General features: G+C 32.0%; 1 protein-coding gene across 1 annotated transcript in view; it reads left to right on the forward strand.

The window, feature by feature from the left end:
• Positions 1-691: 691 nt before the first annotated feature.
• Positions 692-16,504, forward strand: part of LOC114330501 (mitogen-activated protein kinase 1) — a 54,758-nt gene continuing 38,945 nt past the window's right edge. Inside the window, exon 1 of the mRNA XM_028279846.2 lies at positions 692-997. Coding sequence (XP_028135647.1) covers positions 870-997 — 128 coding nt within the window. The 5' untranslated portion in view covers positions 692-869. The remainder of the gene's footprint in view (positions 998-16,504) is intronic.

Below are 16,504 nucleotides of genomic sequence, written 5' to 3' on the forward strand. Positions count from 1 at the left end.
GATATATAAAATGGTCCTTGGACTATTCCCTACCTTCTGTGAAAATTTCAAGTAAATCAATGCTGGACGAAAAAATTGCGAGCCAAAATGCTTCATTTTCTCAATCGACTATTGGGGCCGACCGACCGGCTCTGTCCCGTCATACAGCTGACCGACTATAATAACTTTTATTTATATTTAATTTAGAATGTGTGTACTGATTTTCAGCCTTAGTAAATGGATTTTATTACCTTCGTAATAAAGCAACTTTGATACCCTCTCAGTAACCCCTGCTCTACGTTTCGCTTGACCGACCGCAGTATGTTTCTCTACACATTCACAGCAAAGAATACATATCTACCACTACAATGGTAGATATGTATTCTTTGCTACCACTACAATGGTAGATATGTATTCTTTGCTCACAGTAATCAACTGTAAAAAGTCTAGCTTTAGTAAATTCAAAGATATTTTTCAGCGCTGCCTCTTAAACTTCCCGATAACTATGTGGTTATTCGGCGGTGCAAAGACCGGGCAGATATGTATTCTTTGACCGGGCCTAAATCGTACGTTACAAAAACGTCCGTGGACGTTCTCATACCGCTAGTGTGACCGCACTCTTAAATGCCTAGTGAAGTGTTAAGTGACATGTGACATACAGTTAACGTTTTCCATCATAGGCAGGTCAAAGTTTTGCATATTGCGTCTTGCGGAATCGAGTAATCGATAATTTTCTCTTTGAAATCCCTAATCCCTCCTCGTTTTTTGAGTTCGTTTATGATCGACATTACGACATTCCACAAGAAAACAGTTGTGACGAGTGACAGGAAAGTGGTTTGTGTGCGGTTTGTTTCGTTTCTCTATTTCGTCAATCTTCTAGTTCGCTGAAAATGGCGGAAGCTACAGGTGCGGCAAATGTTAATCCCAATGCAGAAATTGTTCGAGGGCAAATTTTTGAAGTAGGCCCTCGGTACGCAAATTTGGCTTACATCGGAGAAGGAGCCTATGGAATGGTTGTGTAAGTTATGTTTTTGTCAAATTGCTTTCAAACAGTCGATAAATATACGCCCTAGAATTTTTGCAAAAATTTCAATTCAAAATAATGTTCGTTTTGGTTTTTGCTTTCGAAAGAAGTGTGTATACTTTACCTTTATAACGTTGCCTACTAGATTTTGGAAAAAACAAAACTCTATTTTCAAAACTGAGGTTATGTTCAGCAAAAAAAAAACATTGAGTTTTCTAATAGATTGCGCCTTACGATCTTAAAATGGGTGACGGTTGCGACAGAGATAAATGAGCCTATTTGGTCGGTAGTCTCTTTCTAATTCAAGGGGAGTATCGACGACGTCACTATCCTACTCTATCGACGAGTATTTTAGATGATTTGACAGTTCGAGCGGATGGCGACGAGAACTGGTCGTTTGTCTTCGGACGTGGATAATCCTGGTTCGAATCCCATACCAATCTTTACTTTTTTTATTTTTTATTTAATCAATATTGCGTTTATTAGATATTATTATATCTCTAAAATAAATCTAAGCAAAGAAATATATAACAAATAAGAAAAACTGTGTAGGTACCTATAGATTTTTAAAAATATAAAAGCCAATGTTATTTTGTTTAATAAGTTAATGGTACAATAGTATAAAGTAATTGTTAAAAATATTCGTACAAATTACCAAAAATTAATATCAACATAATGTACCATCATCGATTTATTAATTGAATCGGTCATTTCAAAAACAACACGAGACACGAGTCACATATTCCTAATTTTACAGAAGAGCAAAGAAAACTACCTATATAGTCGAAAGATGGATGAAATGGATATCAAAATTCAGAGTTATATTGTAGTTTTGTTCCTAATGTTTTTACTGGACTGGTGTCGTTTTTGCACACAACGTTTATCTTAAAGGAGTCTATTCCTCTCAAAAAGTTAGTTTCTGAAAATTGTGGACTTTGCTGTTTTTGAAATGACCGATTCAATTATAAGTAATTAGACATTATTTTTATTTATGAAACTATTATTACAATTTTTTAAAAAGGTAGAAGCAATACAAACATTATTCACGTCATTCGAATAAGGCCGAATTTATATTAATAACAAATGACTTTTATTTCACTATGCAGTTCACAAATAATTATGTATTCCAATATTAACTTACTATACATACATTTATTATCTGCTAGATTTACTTAGGTCCATTTTTCAGATGTAAAAATACCTAATAAACGCAATATTGATTAAATTAAAAATAAAAAAGGTAAAGTTGGTATGGGATTCGAACCACGATTATCCACGTCCGAAGACCAAAGACCATTTCTCGTCACCACCCGCTCGAACTGTCAATACATAATACTCGATAAAGTGGGATAGTCACGTCGTCGATATTCCCCTTAAATTAAAAAGAGACTACCGACCAAATAGGCTCATTTATCTCTGTCGCAACCGTCACCCATTTTAAGATCGTAAGGCGCAATCTAGAGTATTATAAATCTATGTCTAATTCCTCCTAACAAAAAAGGCAAACCTAATAACCTTTACAAAGGATTTGAAATACATTAAATATCATTGTTAATATTTCATTTTTAAACGTTTCTATTTAAGATACATTTAAGTATACAGGAACACATTTTGTTTGATCTTTATTTGACATTTAGGTTAGTTTTTAGGGGTGTGTTGTAAATTTTTGAAGAAACCTTTTCAATCTTTTGTATATTTCAAAGCAACAGTATAACAACATAACTAGGACTTCATTTAACTGGGCAATTTTCAGTTGATTTATGTTTTTAAAGATTGTCTTGTAAAGCATTTAAATTATTGGTCTCTCTTATCAAACAAACACAACAAAACAAATGCCATCAAAACAAAACACAAATTTTCTGAAGAAGATAAAAACATAAAATATAAAAGATAAAGACGGGTGTCTTATGCTTTATCACAGGGCTTCCCAAACTTATTCGTACTGTGACGCCCTTGGGACTACTTTGCTATTTTTTTGCGACGCCCCTCAACCCAACCCCCAATAATACTTAACAATTTTAGTACTAGCCTAGTAACAGGTTATTTATCTTATGAAACCGGGGCTCCGATTTGGAAATTGTCACTCTCATTTCTTTTTCTAAGTTTATGTTTGACCTGTACTTCTCGTTTTTAATTACTGCAAGTGCAGAAAAGCCCGTTTCGCACAAGTACGAAGTCGCAAATGGCAGTAAAACCTTTAATGCAGCAGTGCTGATGGCATGATAATTATGAGAAACTGAGCTCCAAAATTCAAACAGGTCCAAGCTTTAGGCTGAAATGACAGGACAATTCTGTCGGTTGTTCTTCTTCCTCTGTTGAAAGTGTCGATGGTGTGAATGACTAGGGAGGGATTCTGTCTGACCTAGTCATATTGCTCCAGATTTTTGGCAAACATTTCTCAGTGTTTGTTCAATGATAACATATGTTGTGTAAACATATTTTTTAAGGAGGAACCGAGAATTTCTATCGATTTTTTTTATAGAATACCTTGTAAAGCTGGAAAACAGTCAATTTCTTGATCTTCTAATTTTCTCTTCCATAAGAGCAACTTCTGAAACCTAGTAATTTTATTTTATCTGCCAATTGCAGGATATGAGTATTATTTCCCTGTAAATACTTATTAAGATCATTTAATTTGTTAAATATGTCACAGGATATGCTAATTTTATTATAAACTCTGAATTAATAAAGTTTTGCGCATAATTATGGGATTCTGTATGACATGTAGATACATGTAAAATTTTATTTTTTTAATTCATATACAAGTGCGAGTATGTTGCCTTTGGCTTTTGACAGCCAACAAGAGTTGCAATAATAAATTAAATAGGTGTGCTCGGCCCCCATTTCTTCACAATGTTTATGGAAAAGACTTGATTTCATGGGTCATGTTTTAATGTAGTTCACCACTTTAATAATTCTATCCATCACAACACTTAATTCAGGTGTAATGTTCTTTGCTGCTAAGGCCTCTCTATGTATGACACAATGTGTCCATTTTACACTTGGAGCCTTGGTTTTGATGAGAGCTTGTAGTCCTGCATACTATGCAGACAAATATTCTGTATTAAAAGTCCTCGCTGACAAGCGACACCTCTGGGACAATGCTGTGATGCCCCAGGGTGTCACGACGCACAGTTTGGGAAGCCCTGCTTTATCGTATTTAGTGATTTATTGATGAGTTGAAGGTTTCATTAGTGGTGCAGATGGAAAAGTAGTGTCTTCAAACTCTAGACTTGTCCAGACTTGCCTCCTAAATTTTTGAATTAGTTTTATTGCATTTTTTGTATAGTGCTTGTGTAATTTTGTATAATATGTCAGGGACTGCTGGATGTGATGACAAAAAATGAATTTGATCTCGTGATTAGCACTGCAGCAGATGGATCAGTGGCATTGTCAATGAAAAATGATTAATTTTTTAGACAAACCATGATTTTCATTAAATCTTAACCCATTCGCTGCCGACGGGAACCCAGCTAGGGGCCGTTTTGTTGAACAGCACATAACTGATGTAACCATATCACTTGCTGGTACGTGAACAGCACCTGACTGAAGTTACCACATAACATGCTGGCGTGTGATTGGCAGTGAATGGGTTAAGGCGGTTTTGAAAATATATTCTTGTGGCATTTTTATTTTAACTAAGCACTATATTTATTTATATTACAACCATATGAAAATAAACCACAACTGTAACACATTTGCTACCAAGGGATTATTAAGTTTCATCCCCAGACCATAGCCATTTAAATTGCTGGTATGTGCAATGCAATCCCCAGTTCACAGGTGAGACACTGGTCTATGCGAAAAATCTATGTGGCTCATTCGCTTGATAGTGAATGTTTTAATCGAAATTTACATTAGGTTTAATATTTCAATTTCTATCTTGTGAATCATTCCTGAAACTGACTTTGTGAATCAAATATAATATCTTTAGTCAAAATTGTGGTTTATTATCATTAAATATGATTATTATATCCTCTTGAGGTACGCAGAAAACAAAGAGACTTAATTATTTTATTTAAAATTATCAACGGGCTGTGTAACTGCCCCGAACTTCTCTCCAAAATATCTCTATTTGTCCCCAGTCGTTCGACTAGGCAGGTGCAAACCTTTTATGTCTCTTTTCATAGATTCAATTATTCTTACAACACATTTATTCCTAGAACTCTTCGATTAGCTAACTCATTAAATAACCTCGAAATTTTTAATATATCAGTTTCCCGCTTTAAAAACCTAATTTCTTCCCTAACTTTTTAACTTTTTAATATTTTCGGCCAGAGCTTTTGTATTGTGTTTAGTGTTACATGACCTGTATGTATTAGATAACTTAAAACCGTTATACCTTACAACATTTCCGAATTGATTTAGGTGATATCTTTTGTTTGTAATTGTACTGACCTAATGTTATCTTATTCTTTTTTTTTTCTTTTTTGTAACTGTATTACTCATACGAGTTATTTTTTCTCAAACCACTTGGTTATATGTTATATTACGATAGTTTATGTTATATAATTGGTTAACATTAATGTTATATAATTGTATAATTATGTTATATAATTTAGAACACTGTAAAATTTATATCGGAATAGGGCTTGCCCGTGAAAAAAAAAAAAAAAAAAAAAAAAAATATAATAATAATCATAACTGCAACTGAATACAAGGAACGGCATGACTCAGTAGGAAAGATCATTCATCAAGAGATTAATATCAAGCTGGGACTCTACACGGACCATTTCTCATATTATCAATACATTCCTGAGAGTATGCTTGAGAATGACAACAACAAGCTATAGTGGGACTGCATTGTACTCACAGATCAAACAGTGGCACATAATAGACCAGATCTTGTACTAGTTAAAAAAAAGAATGTGTGTGTACTTTGTATGTACGTAAGAAGATATTCTTCTATTATACAGTGCTTGTCAGAAGTCCGTACCCCCCCTCGTATCTTTTGAACGGTTATACCTATAATAGTGAAATTTGGAGGAAGGAAATAAAGACGTAAGCTTCTTAACTAGTTATGACAGGTGACGTAATAGTGACAGATGACGTTGCAGAGCCACTGTGACCGATAATTTTAAATAGGACCTTATGGTAAGTGATACCTCGTTTGAAAGGTATTTAGAATACCTATTCAGTCATACTAATTTTTTTGAGTTTAGGTTGATTTTGATTTTGGTGAATAAATTAAATAAATATAATATTGTAGTTTCGAGTTTAATTAATAAAAATGCAAATGTCCGCCTATGAATTTTTTGGCAAAAAAGTTGACGTTTTTTAATTCTCTAGTAGTTTTTACGTCAACGTCAACCTGTTTGACAAGTAATCATAGGCGGAATTTTGAATTTTTATTAATTAAATGCGAAACTACAATTTTATATTTATTTCATTTGTTCATCAAAATTAGCTTAAACTCAAACAAAATTAGTATGACTGAATAGGTATTTTCAATACCTTTCAAACGAGGTATCACTTGCCATAAGGTCCCATTTAAAAGTATCGGTCACAGTGGCTCTGTAACGTCATCTGTCACTATTACGTCACCTGTCATGACTAGTTAAGAAGCTTACGTCCGTTTATTTTCTTCTTCCAAATTTCACTATTATAGGTATAACCGTTCAAAAGATACGAGGGGGGGGGTACGGACTTTTGACTAGCACTGTATAGGTAATTTAAACAAAGTAAATATACTTAACAGGTTATTTGTATTTTATTTAAAAATTAAACTAACTATCTTATCTACCACTTTCTTTTATTTATTTATTTATTTATTTATTCACGGGCAAGCCCTATTCCGATATAAATTTTACAGTGTTCTAAATTATATAACATAATTATACAATTATATAACATTAATGTTAACCAATTATATAACATAAACTATCGTAATATAACATATAACCAAGTGGTTTGAGAAAAAATAACTCGTATGAGTAATACAGTTACAAAAAAGAAAAAAAAAAAAGAATAAGATAACATTAGGTCAGTACAATTACAAACAAAAGATATCACCTAAATCAATTCGGAAATGTTGTAAGGTATAACGGTTTTAAGTTATCTAATACATACAGGTCATGTAACACTAAACACAATACAAAAAATTACTTTCAAAAAATTTTTATTAAAACAACCAAAAATAAAAAAAAAAATGAATCGCCCAGGATTCGAACCCACGTCCTTCCAATCTCGGAGCTAACTCCCTACCAACTACTCCAGCGAGGTCCTTGTAATTGACGTGTAAGTTTCGGATCAAATGGAAACACAACACGGCGACAAATAGTGTAAAAATGTTATGCCTACATAATATTTTATTATTTTACTACTGAGAAACACAAATCCAAAACACAAGAATTATAATAAATAATGCATTTACTAAAAACACTAAATATTCTTTTAATGACTTATTTGCACGGTTACAGATACATACATACCTATCTTGAAAGATTAGCAATGAACTACATGCTGTCTGTGTGCGCAGGCGCGCAGATTTATGTATAATTTTACCCTCAATTGAATCGCCGCTAAAGAAGAATATCTTCAAAAATAACAAGACAAACAACACTAATTGATGAGGCGATACCTAACAACAATAATTCACATACTAAATTTACTGAAAAGATTGCCAAGTACAGAGATCTGGAAATCCAAATACGAAGACAATGGAGAATGCAAAGTACCCAGATAATACCTATTATTATGTCTACTACTGGAGTCATTCTGAAGAACTTCTTCGAAAACATAAAAAAGCTGGGTCTAAATGAACATCTTTATAAGACCTTGCAGAAAGCTGTACTAGTCTCGACAGCCAGATGTGTATGAAAATTTTTGAGATACTCCAGCATACTAAGTCACCTAAGGCTTGATAACACAGAAAGAGTCCCACCAGAGAATCCTTTTGATACCGTAGGTATCTGGGATGAGTCAATTTTCCCCTTAGAGGGAGTGTGAGACTTATGTCTAAATCTAGATAATAATAACAATATTTCTCCATGTTGTCCATTTATCCTCCAAATATTTTCCTTAGTACTTGTCATTCCCATATCTGCACCATTTCTTGTTATGTTTTATTTAGATCTTTGTCTCTGATGCATAAGGTAAAAAAATCTATGAAAATCTAAGAATTTAGCTTCTTTCTTGTCTAAAACCCACCTGGTATTCACCAATTATATCTTTCATTCTTTTATTTTAGTATATTCTTTACATGCATTGCCAATATTTTGTGTGCGACTGTTAGTAATATTATGCCCCTATAATTTTTGCATTCACCCTTATCTTCTTTTTTGTGAATGGGACATATTACTGGGACCATTATTTTGATAATTGTTTGTCATTCCATATTTTTTCAATTAATATCTGCATTTCTTCATGCATGCAATTTCCTCCATATTTGAATATCTCTGATGTGATTTGGTTGTTTCTTGGACCCTTGATATTTTTTAGGCTCTGCAATATTTTTAACTTCTTTCCTAGTCGGAGACATTTCATTAATATGATTTGGATTTGACTGTGTAATTGGACATTCTTCCCCATTTTCTAAGTTTACTTCCAGAGTTTCTTGTCCATTCAGAAAAAAGTTAGAAATATTTCTTCCGACTGTGTAAAATGTCTTTTTTATTCTTTAGACTTTTTCCAGTAGCATATTCAGAACCGAGATGGTGTAGGTGTAGAGCTTGTGTTAGTCTTGTCCAGTTTCAAATTGATCCAGGTTGAACTGATACTGACGATTGCTGTTGGCCTAGGGGAGATAGGAAATAGGTAACTAGATTTTGGAAGGATAAAGAAATGGAACACAGTTTCACTCATTGAAACATTCGCTACCAAGCAACTTATTTAAAATATGAGCCATATCGATTTTTCACATAGTCCAGCGTCTCACCCTTGAGACACTGGTCTTTGCGAGACATACCAGCAGTTTAAATAGATGGTCTATGAGGACAAAACTTAATACTCCCTTGCAAACATGTTAAGGAATTGAGAGCAAAGCATGGCTCATGTGGGCAGGGTCACTTCCCTGAAATAGACCTACAGTATTTGTATAAATAATAAACAAATTACTTAAAGTAAAAAAACTTAAGTAAAAAAATATTGTTTTCACCAATTTTAAAAAAAGTGGGTGAAAAAGGTTGAATTATATTTCAACGTTTTCACATTTTTTTAAAATGGATGAAAACAATATTTTTTTACTTAAGTTTTTTTCTTTTAAATAATTTGTTTATTATCTTCGTTTACAATAAGTCAAATATTATAATTGTTTCTACTTTGTTATTTTCTTTTTTAAATCTACTTTGGCAATGCTGTGCTGAGAAAGCCCTACCTACGACATGAAGTGGGTTGTTCACGCAACCTCTCTTTGCCGGCGTATATCTTCTAGCCCGTTTTAAATGTATAATAAATACATGTCTCTTTGTCGCTCTCATCAAAGGCGCATACCAACCATGAGAAAATTCCCAATCGGTATATGTCAAAAAATCATATTTTAAAAATAAAATTGACCTGTTTTGGGTCGATTTTTCCTTAAAGTAACGGGTTTACAAAATAATGAATTTATTCCATTTGGTTTTGCCACACTTGTAATATAGTTAGGACAACCTATATAAATTAAGTTGTAAATATCTTTATCAAAATATAATGTAGTGTATTAGCCTGGCCCGAAGACAATGACTCTTGACCGAGGTTCACATATTATGTCGTGTATAAAAATGCAGCGTAGGTAAATTCAAGTGTTGTTATAATTAGATACTTGATATGTACAAATGTGTGGTATAGGGTATAGGTAATGATTTGTATTTGTAAACAACTATGGTTGAATCACCGTTTAAAGGATGTAAATATAAAGTTATCCAAACAATAGAGTTTTAATTAATTGGGACCAAAAAGACATTAACATCACACTATTTATTACACACTGTATATGTACTAAATTTACTTTCATATGTACACCAAAATTGCTGTTTTAGAAACAAAAGTAAACATCTTCCCATAATGTCAACAATGTGTAATGTGTATCACTCCTATATCCTTTATCTTGTGTCTATTTATTTTATCTCTCTGATAAGTGTTGATTTAGGTGCAGTGTGAGTAAAGTAAGATTGGGTTTTATATGAGCAAAAAGCAATATCATGTATCATGGTTTTCTAGGATTTCCAGGAATCCTGAAAAACTGTTTTAAGGACTTTGATTACATTTTCTAGGGAAGTAAATGAGCTGAAAGCTATTACTTTTACAATATTATAAGAGGTTCTGAAACTGTTTTCTTGTAGAATGTCTAAGTTAATGTTGTTTATATGGGATTAAGGAACAATTTATTAAAAAAACCAATACAGAAGTAAAAACTTCGAGATGTATTCTGGTATAAAATCGTTTATTAAAACTATAAAATGTCATGGATTGCAAAACGTTTTCGTTCTATACAGAACATCTTCAGTGCATTCTGCCGAGTAGTTTGAAACTAGCACACTGTAAATAGTGTTAACCTCATCGTATATGGTTTACATAATGTAATATATGAAAATTTTATGACTACAAGTCGATGTTGATAGATAAAGTGGAACACATGCTAAAAGGGTGCCATGGTTCCCTGTTCGAAGATGCTAGGTACTTGCCAATTCAATGGGCACAGACCAACCAACAGATTTATTTTTTTTTTGAACAATTTATTGTAATGAAAATTAAATGTTTACCTGCTCTTTGACATTTCAATGTCCACTCAGAAAATCATTTTCAAAAATGATTATTTTAAAAATTTTGGGAAAGAGTTGTTAGTTAGTAGTTTATGTTTTTTATGGTTATGTTTTTGAAAACGATTTCCGGAGCGCACCACTTTACGATTTGACAGACAAAAAAGAAATTGAAAATAAAAGTTGTCAAAACTTAAAACCCGTTTTTCTCAAAACTGCTTTTTCTTAAGAGGATGGGTACGTATTTTCGGCTGCAATGCTATTCAAATGGGGATTCATTTTTTTCGAATCCTGAGAAAACTAATAGGTAAGTATTTTTGAAAATTTTAAACGAAGAATGAAAGATTACGTTATTGGCGAGGGCCGATAGTCCCTGAGAACTTCTATAATTTTTATTTTAATAAGTTACAGGGGTGAAAAATTAAGAAAAAATTTAGTGTGATATTTAATTTAAAATATCTCATTCAAAATAAACTTTTTATTTATTCTAGGGGATTTTGGGCCCTCGGTAATAATATAGTCTTTCATTCTGCGTTTAAATTTTTCAAAAATATTTATTGGTTTTTTCAGGATTCGAAAAAAATGAACACAATGTCCGTGGTAATATTTCCAAATCTATCTTTGTCATACAACGCACTCAGTCGAATAGAATATTGTCAGCATACTGTCAGTCAGACAGTGACAATCAGTGACAATTTTAAATATTTGACATGGCATCGGGAATATTTTGAGTTGTTAGAATATAGTGTATTTGATAAATAATTGATTTAAGATGTGAACTTAATAACAAGTTATTTATTGTGTATTATTTGTGGAAGATCCAAGCAGAGAATACATCAGGATAATATATTCTGTGATCCAAGTATTTTGTTGTTAAAGATGTTCAAAATTCTAAGATGTTCCATAGTAACAATATATTATTAAAAAATCTCTTTAACACTTTTCCTCTTTTCTCGATTGAGTATTAGTTTTTGTTGTACATATAAATTATTACAATCACTGAATACATAGTTAGTGAAAAAATTATCACATTTATTAACTGAATTAATAATTTGCAATTATAAAAATAACAGTTATCTAAGAACGTTCAAAAGCCATCTCTTTAAATTAATGATGACATTTTCAAGTAGAATGACATTCTAGTAATGATTACATATCCATACCAGTGTGAATTTTACTACACGTAATTCACCATGTAAAGACAGAAAAAGTAGGGATACCCGTAAAATATTTGCGAATTATGTACCCATAGCCTTAAGGCGGTGGACATAACTCAAAAACTACTTGACCGATGTACCTGAAAATTTGCATAGATTTTCTTTAGACATTTCGTGAAGTAACGCTGTAGAGATATTTTTTGTTTTGTGCTTATTTTTTGTTAAAAAAATTTCGTTATTTTGATTTCTGAGTAAAACCAAAAACTCAAAAATCGTTAAAACTAAAAAACTCGACAGCGTTATAGTCCAGAGCAGAGGTTCCCAACCAGTGTGCCCTGAAGTCCCTGTAGGTGTGCCGCAAAATTTTACCGTCTTTTATACTACTATTTACTTTTTTAATTCGACGTGATAATAACTTTTACCGACTATTTTTCATTGAATAAAACTTCTGGAATAATCACATAACAATACATTATGATTATACTCATAGAGATTATTTACCCAAGTGTGCCGTGGCTGAACGAGTTTTTAAGTTAGTGTGCCGCAAGCTAAAAATGGTTGGGAACCGCTGATCCATAGTAATAAGAATTTTCTCGGGACACTCAAAAATCCAGGTAGCTGATTACTTTTTTAGTTATTGTAGACCTATAGGAAGAAAACCTACCTGTTTCCTGCCTAGAGTTCGCGTCCGTTTTTTAATTATTAACAATTTAGTGCAAAAATCGCGATTTTTTCGATTTTTTGCACTCCATTCAAAAGCTAAATAGTTGATATAAAATTACAAAATTCAGTTTTTTAGAACATTGAAAAACTGTGTTTTTTCTATAACTGTGTTAAAAATTCAGTTTTTAGCACTCCATACGAGCGTTAAAAATGCTACTTTAAGGCACTAGTGCTTTAAAATATTTTTAAGGCACTGCAGTTCTTATTGACCGTATAGACAATTTTGATGTAATGTCAAAAAAATATAAAAATGGAATGTCAGTCACGTTCAAGTAAAAGTTTTTGTAGATATTGTAATAAACGAGCGTTCGGGTATTTATATACGACTTTATTATTTATTTATACAAGTTTACTTTACAAACTTTAGCTTAAGACTAAACTTTATTTACAAATATGCCCGTATTTATACTCAGTTGTTATTCTGGAACAATCGACGCCCATCTCTAGCTATCAGCGTGTTCCGCCTACGGGTCGTAAGTTCGAGAAGTTCCTCCTCCTTTCCGCCGAGGCCTAGATCATTCGATGACGTCATTCTCGAGGTGTTTACTGTTATACGGTGGTCGGCCAAGATTTCTCTTTTGTTACAATATTGTTCTGTAATTACGTTTGTAGAAAAAATATTGTATGATATGCGTGTTAAAAAGTACATTTTTAAGGCACTCATGTGAATTGCAGAACTCGCTATCGCTCATTCTGCAAACTTTCACATGCGTGCCTTAAACGCGTACTTTTAACACTTATATCATAAATAACTATAAAATGCCGATTTTTGAAAGTTAAAAAGTTAATTTGTTGCTACGCGAACTGAAAAATAAGTGAAAATCGTTATTTGTTAATAACTTTTACTAAAACTACCTTATGTAATGTTTCACCAAAAGTTGGGTATTGGCGTACTTACAAACCTTCAAAATTTGAGACCGATCCATTAATTAGTTTAAGAGTTATTCTATTTGTTTATCCCAGAGACCTTTATTTTGCAATAAGATAAGACATAAAATAATGAAGATAGGGCAATTCTGACTATGCCAAATGAAAGTAAAAGAGTGATAATATCAAAGTGTATTAAAAAAAGATAAAAAATAATTAATATAGTCAAAAATCCTAATGCCAAATTTTTGAAATTTTATAGTTTATAAACATTTAGAATAACTTTAAAAATGTTGTCCGTAGAAACAATATTTTTATATATTCAAAAAGATAGTATTTTAACACGAATTTTCAAATAAAAAAATTTAGCCTGGGTTCATTTGGGACAAAGTTAGCCATATGTTTTTTTTTATTTACAGCTAATTTGTTTTTAAGGAATCTCATTAATGCCATGGGATTTTTATTTTTTCTTAAAAAATTTGCACAAACATTGTACCTTCACAACACCCTCTACGATTTTTCAAAAATGTAGTTCAAACGATTACTAGGGGGAACCTACAAATCCACCTACTTTAAATACCGAAAAAACAATTTCAAACGAATATAATTTTCTGTATCTCCGGATCAACTCAATGGATTTTGATCTTTCTTTTTTAATTTGTATGTAATTTCTACGTACAGTACAAATATGAAATTTGTTTATAAATTTATTAATTAATAAACAGTCTAATTTGTTTAAGCAATTCTTGAAAAAATATTTTTTTTACAACAATCAATTTTTTTTTAATCATAGTATTATTAATGATCATAGAAAAAGTTAAAGTACACTTTAATAAATAAATGATTTTTATTAGATAATTATTTATTGAAGATAATTTATTTAATTAAGTATACCTTAACTTTTTCTATGATTAATAACAATAGTATGATTAAAATCATGGATTTTTGGGAAAAAATTATTTTTTCAAAAATTGCATATTTGTAATGTACAGAAAAATTACATACAAATTAAAAAAAGAACGATCAAAATATATTCAGTAGATCCCGAGATATATTTATACTTACTGATGAAAACGAAAAAACTCGAATTTGAATCTGTAACCAAACAAAAACAAAACTGGTTAATTGGCTCTGCCAAAGCCTTTTTACAGAGAGAAAAAAAAGGAATTGTTCAGGTTCTGCTACTTCGGCTTTTTGGAATTTTTTCAAAAAAAGTACAACATTGTTCTTACGCCATTGAAAGCCCTGTAATAACGCCTTAATTTCTGAGAACTTTGTACCTTATAAGTTTGAAACTATTGCATAGTTAGTTAACTCGATTTTGCTTTCAAGAGTGACATATTTTGGTCGTAAATTAATGTGTAGGATGCACTTAACTGGATGGCAAATCCTTTAATAAGAATTTCTTAATGGAAATAACAAACTCACTGGATAATGCAGCCGCAAGATATGTAATATCGTTGATATGTTCATAAAGGGGTGGTTTTCTGTCAGGATTCTACAGGTAAAAAAGAATTTCGTCGTGAAACGAATACAAGAGACATATTATGTTTCAGTTTGATCAGAGAGTGTATATAGGTAACTTTTATACTGTATAAAATGATGTGTGTTCGTTGGAGAATTAATTAACGAAACTACTGAAGGAAATGCACGAGTTTATTGAGTTGTTACAGGCTTAGGGTGCAAAACGATACTGAATTCTAAATTAATGAATACAAACTATTTCTTAAAATCTTTCATAGTCCTGGCACATATCATTGACGCCTCGAAATTATCAGCGTGGGTGTTTCTCATCTCCAATGTAGTCTAGATATTGGAATAAAAACCCACACAGTGGCGTGCTCGCCATAACACCTTCCTCCTGAAGACCGAAGCTGGGATGTCCAAGAAGGGCTTCTTTTGCAGCTTCGAAGTTTTGGGCTTGTAGTGTAGACCCTTTCTGGATATGCTCCGCACAGGGCAGGTAGGGCCACATGAAACAAAGAAACCAACCGGCAATAACTTATTCTACTTTTGTTGTTATGATAAAGCCGTAGATGAAGTGTACCACAAGGTAATCGAATTGTATATTGCAGTTACTACTGATTAAATTCCTTTATAATATGTATAATGAAAGCTCATATCTACTACTTGCCGTGTTACACTTCAACTTCGTTTAGTTGATCTTATCATAAAATGGTTTTACATTAAAATGAAATTTGCGAATAACCTCGTTATCCAACTTAAATGTTAGACTTCTATTGGTTTCATTGACTTCAAGAATGAATAACATACGGTCCTGTATTTAATACCGATTCTGGTGTATTTAGAATTTTATCAGTTAAAATAAAGCTTGCGCAAATTTCGTTGGATTAACTATAACAGTGAGCATTTTTTTGTATATCAAAAAAGAAAAGGTGTACAGGTATTAAAATTTTCCAGGCACTGATGTTGTTTAATTTTAACTATTTTTCAAAATCTGAGTCACCAATAGGACTACTTAGGAGAAATATCGTTTATTTCGAAATAATTTCTATTATTCTCATTATAAAGATATAAAATATTTTTATTATTAATGTGTTGTAATTATTAATGTATTAATTTAATTAAAGACTTGCTCGTTATTTATTTATTTTTTTTTTCAAAACAAAATATCTTTATTTCCGTCTCAAAAATACTACATGTGTTACCCTTAAAAGTGTATCATTGAATACCCTGAAACTAAAATACCTACTGAAACTGAGAATACGGAAATCACATTAGCTTTAGTCGGCAACATGCAAGCAATCTTTCATCGCCATAAATCGCCATAAAGAATATTAACACAATCTGTCCAAAAACAAAAATGCATTAGCCTATGTTATCTAAACGGATCGAATTAGTTTATTCATGAAGATAAAGATAAAGACATTAGGGTCCCGAGTAGGTATTACAGTCAAGTGGTTTTACAGTCATAAAATAAAATTTAGGTATAATAATAATAATATCGTATGGCATTTTTGCCGGGGAGATCCTTTCAGATAGTTCCAGCGCCAATTACATCTTTAACCCTGTTTCAAGTAACTAGTGTCGATGTACACTAGCCCAGGGGGACCGAC

Source organism: Diabrotica virgifera, chromosome 9, assembly GCF_917563875.1.
Source record: "Diabrotica virgifera virgifera chromosome 9, PGI_DIABVI_V3a".
Classification (NCBI taxonomy): domain Eukaryota; kingdom Metazoa; phylum Arthropoda; class Insecta; order Coleoptera; family Chrysomelidae; genus Diabrotica; species Diabrotica virgifera.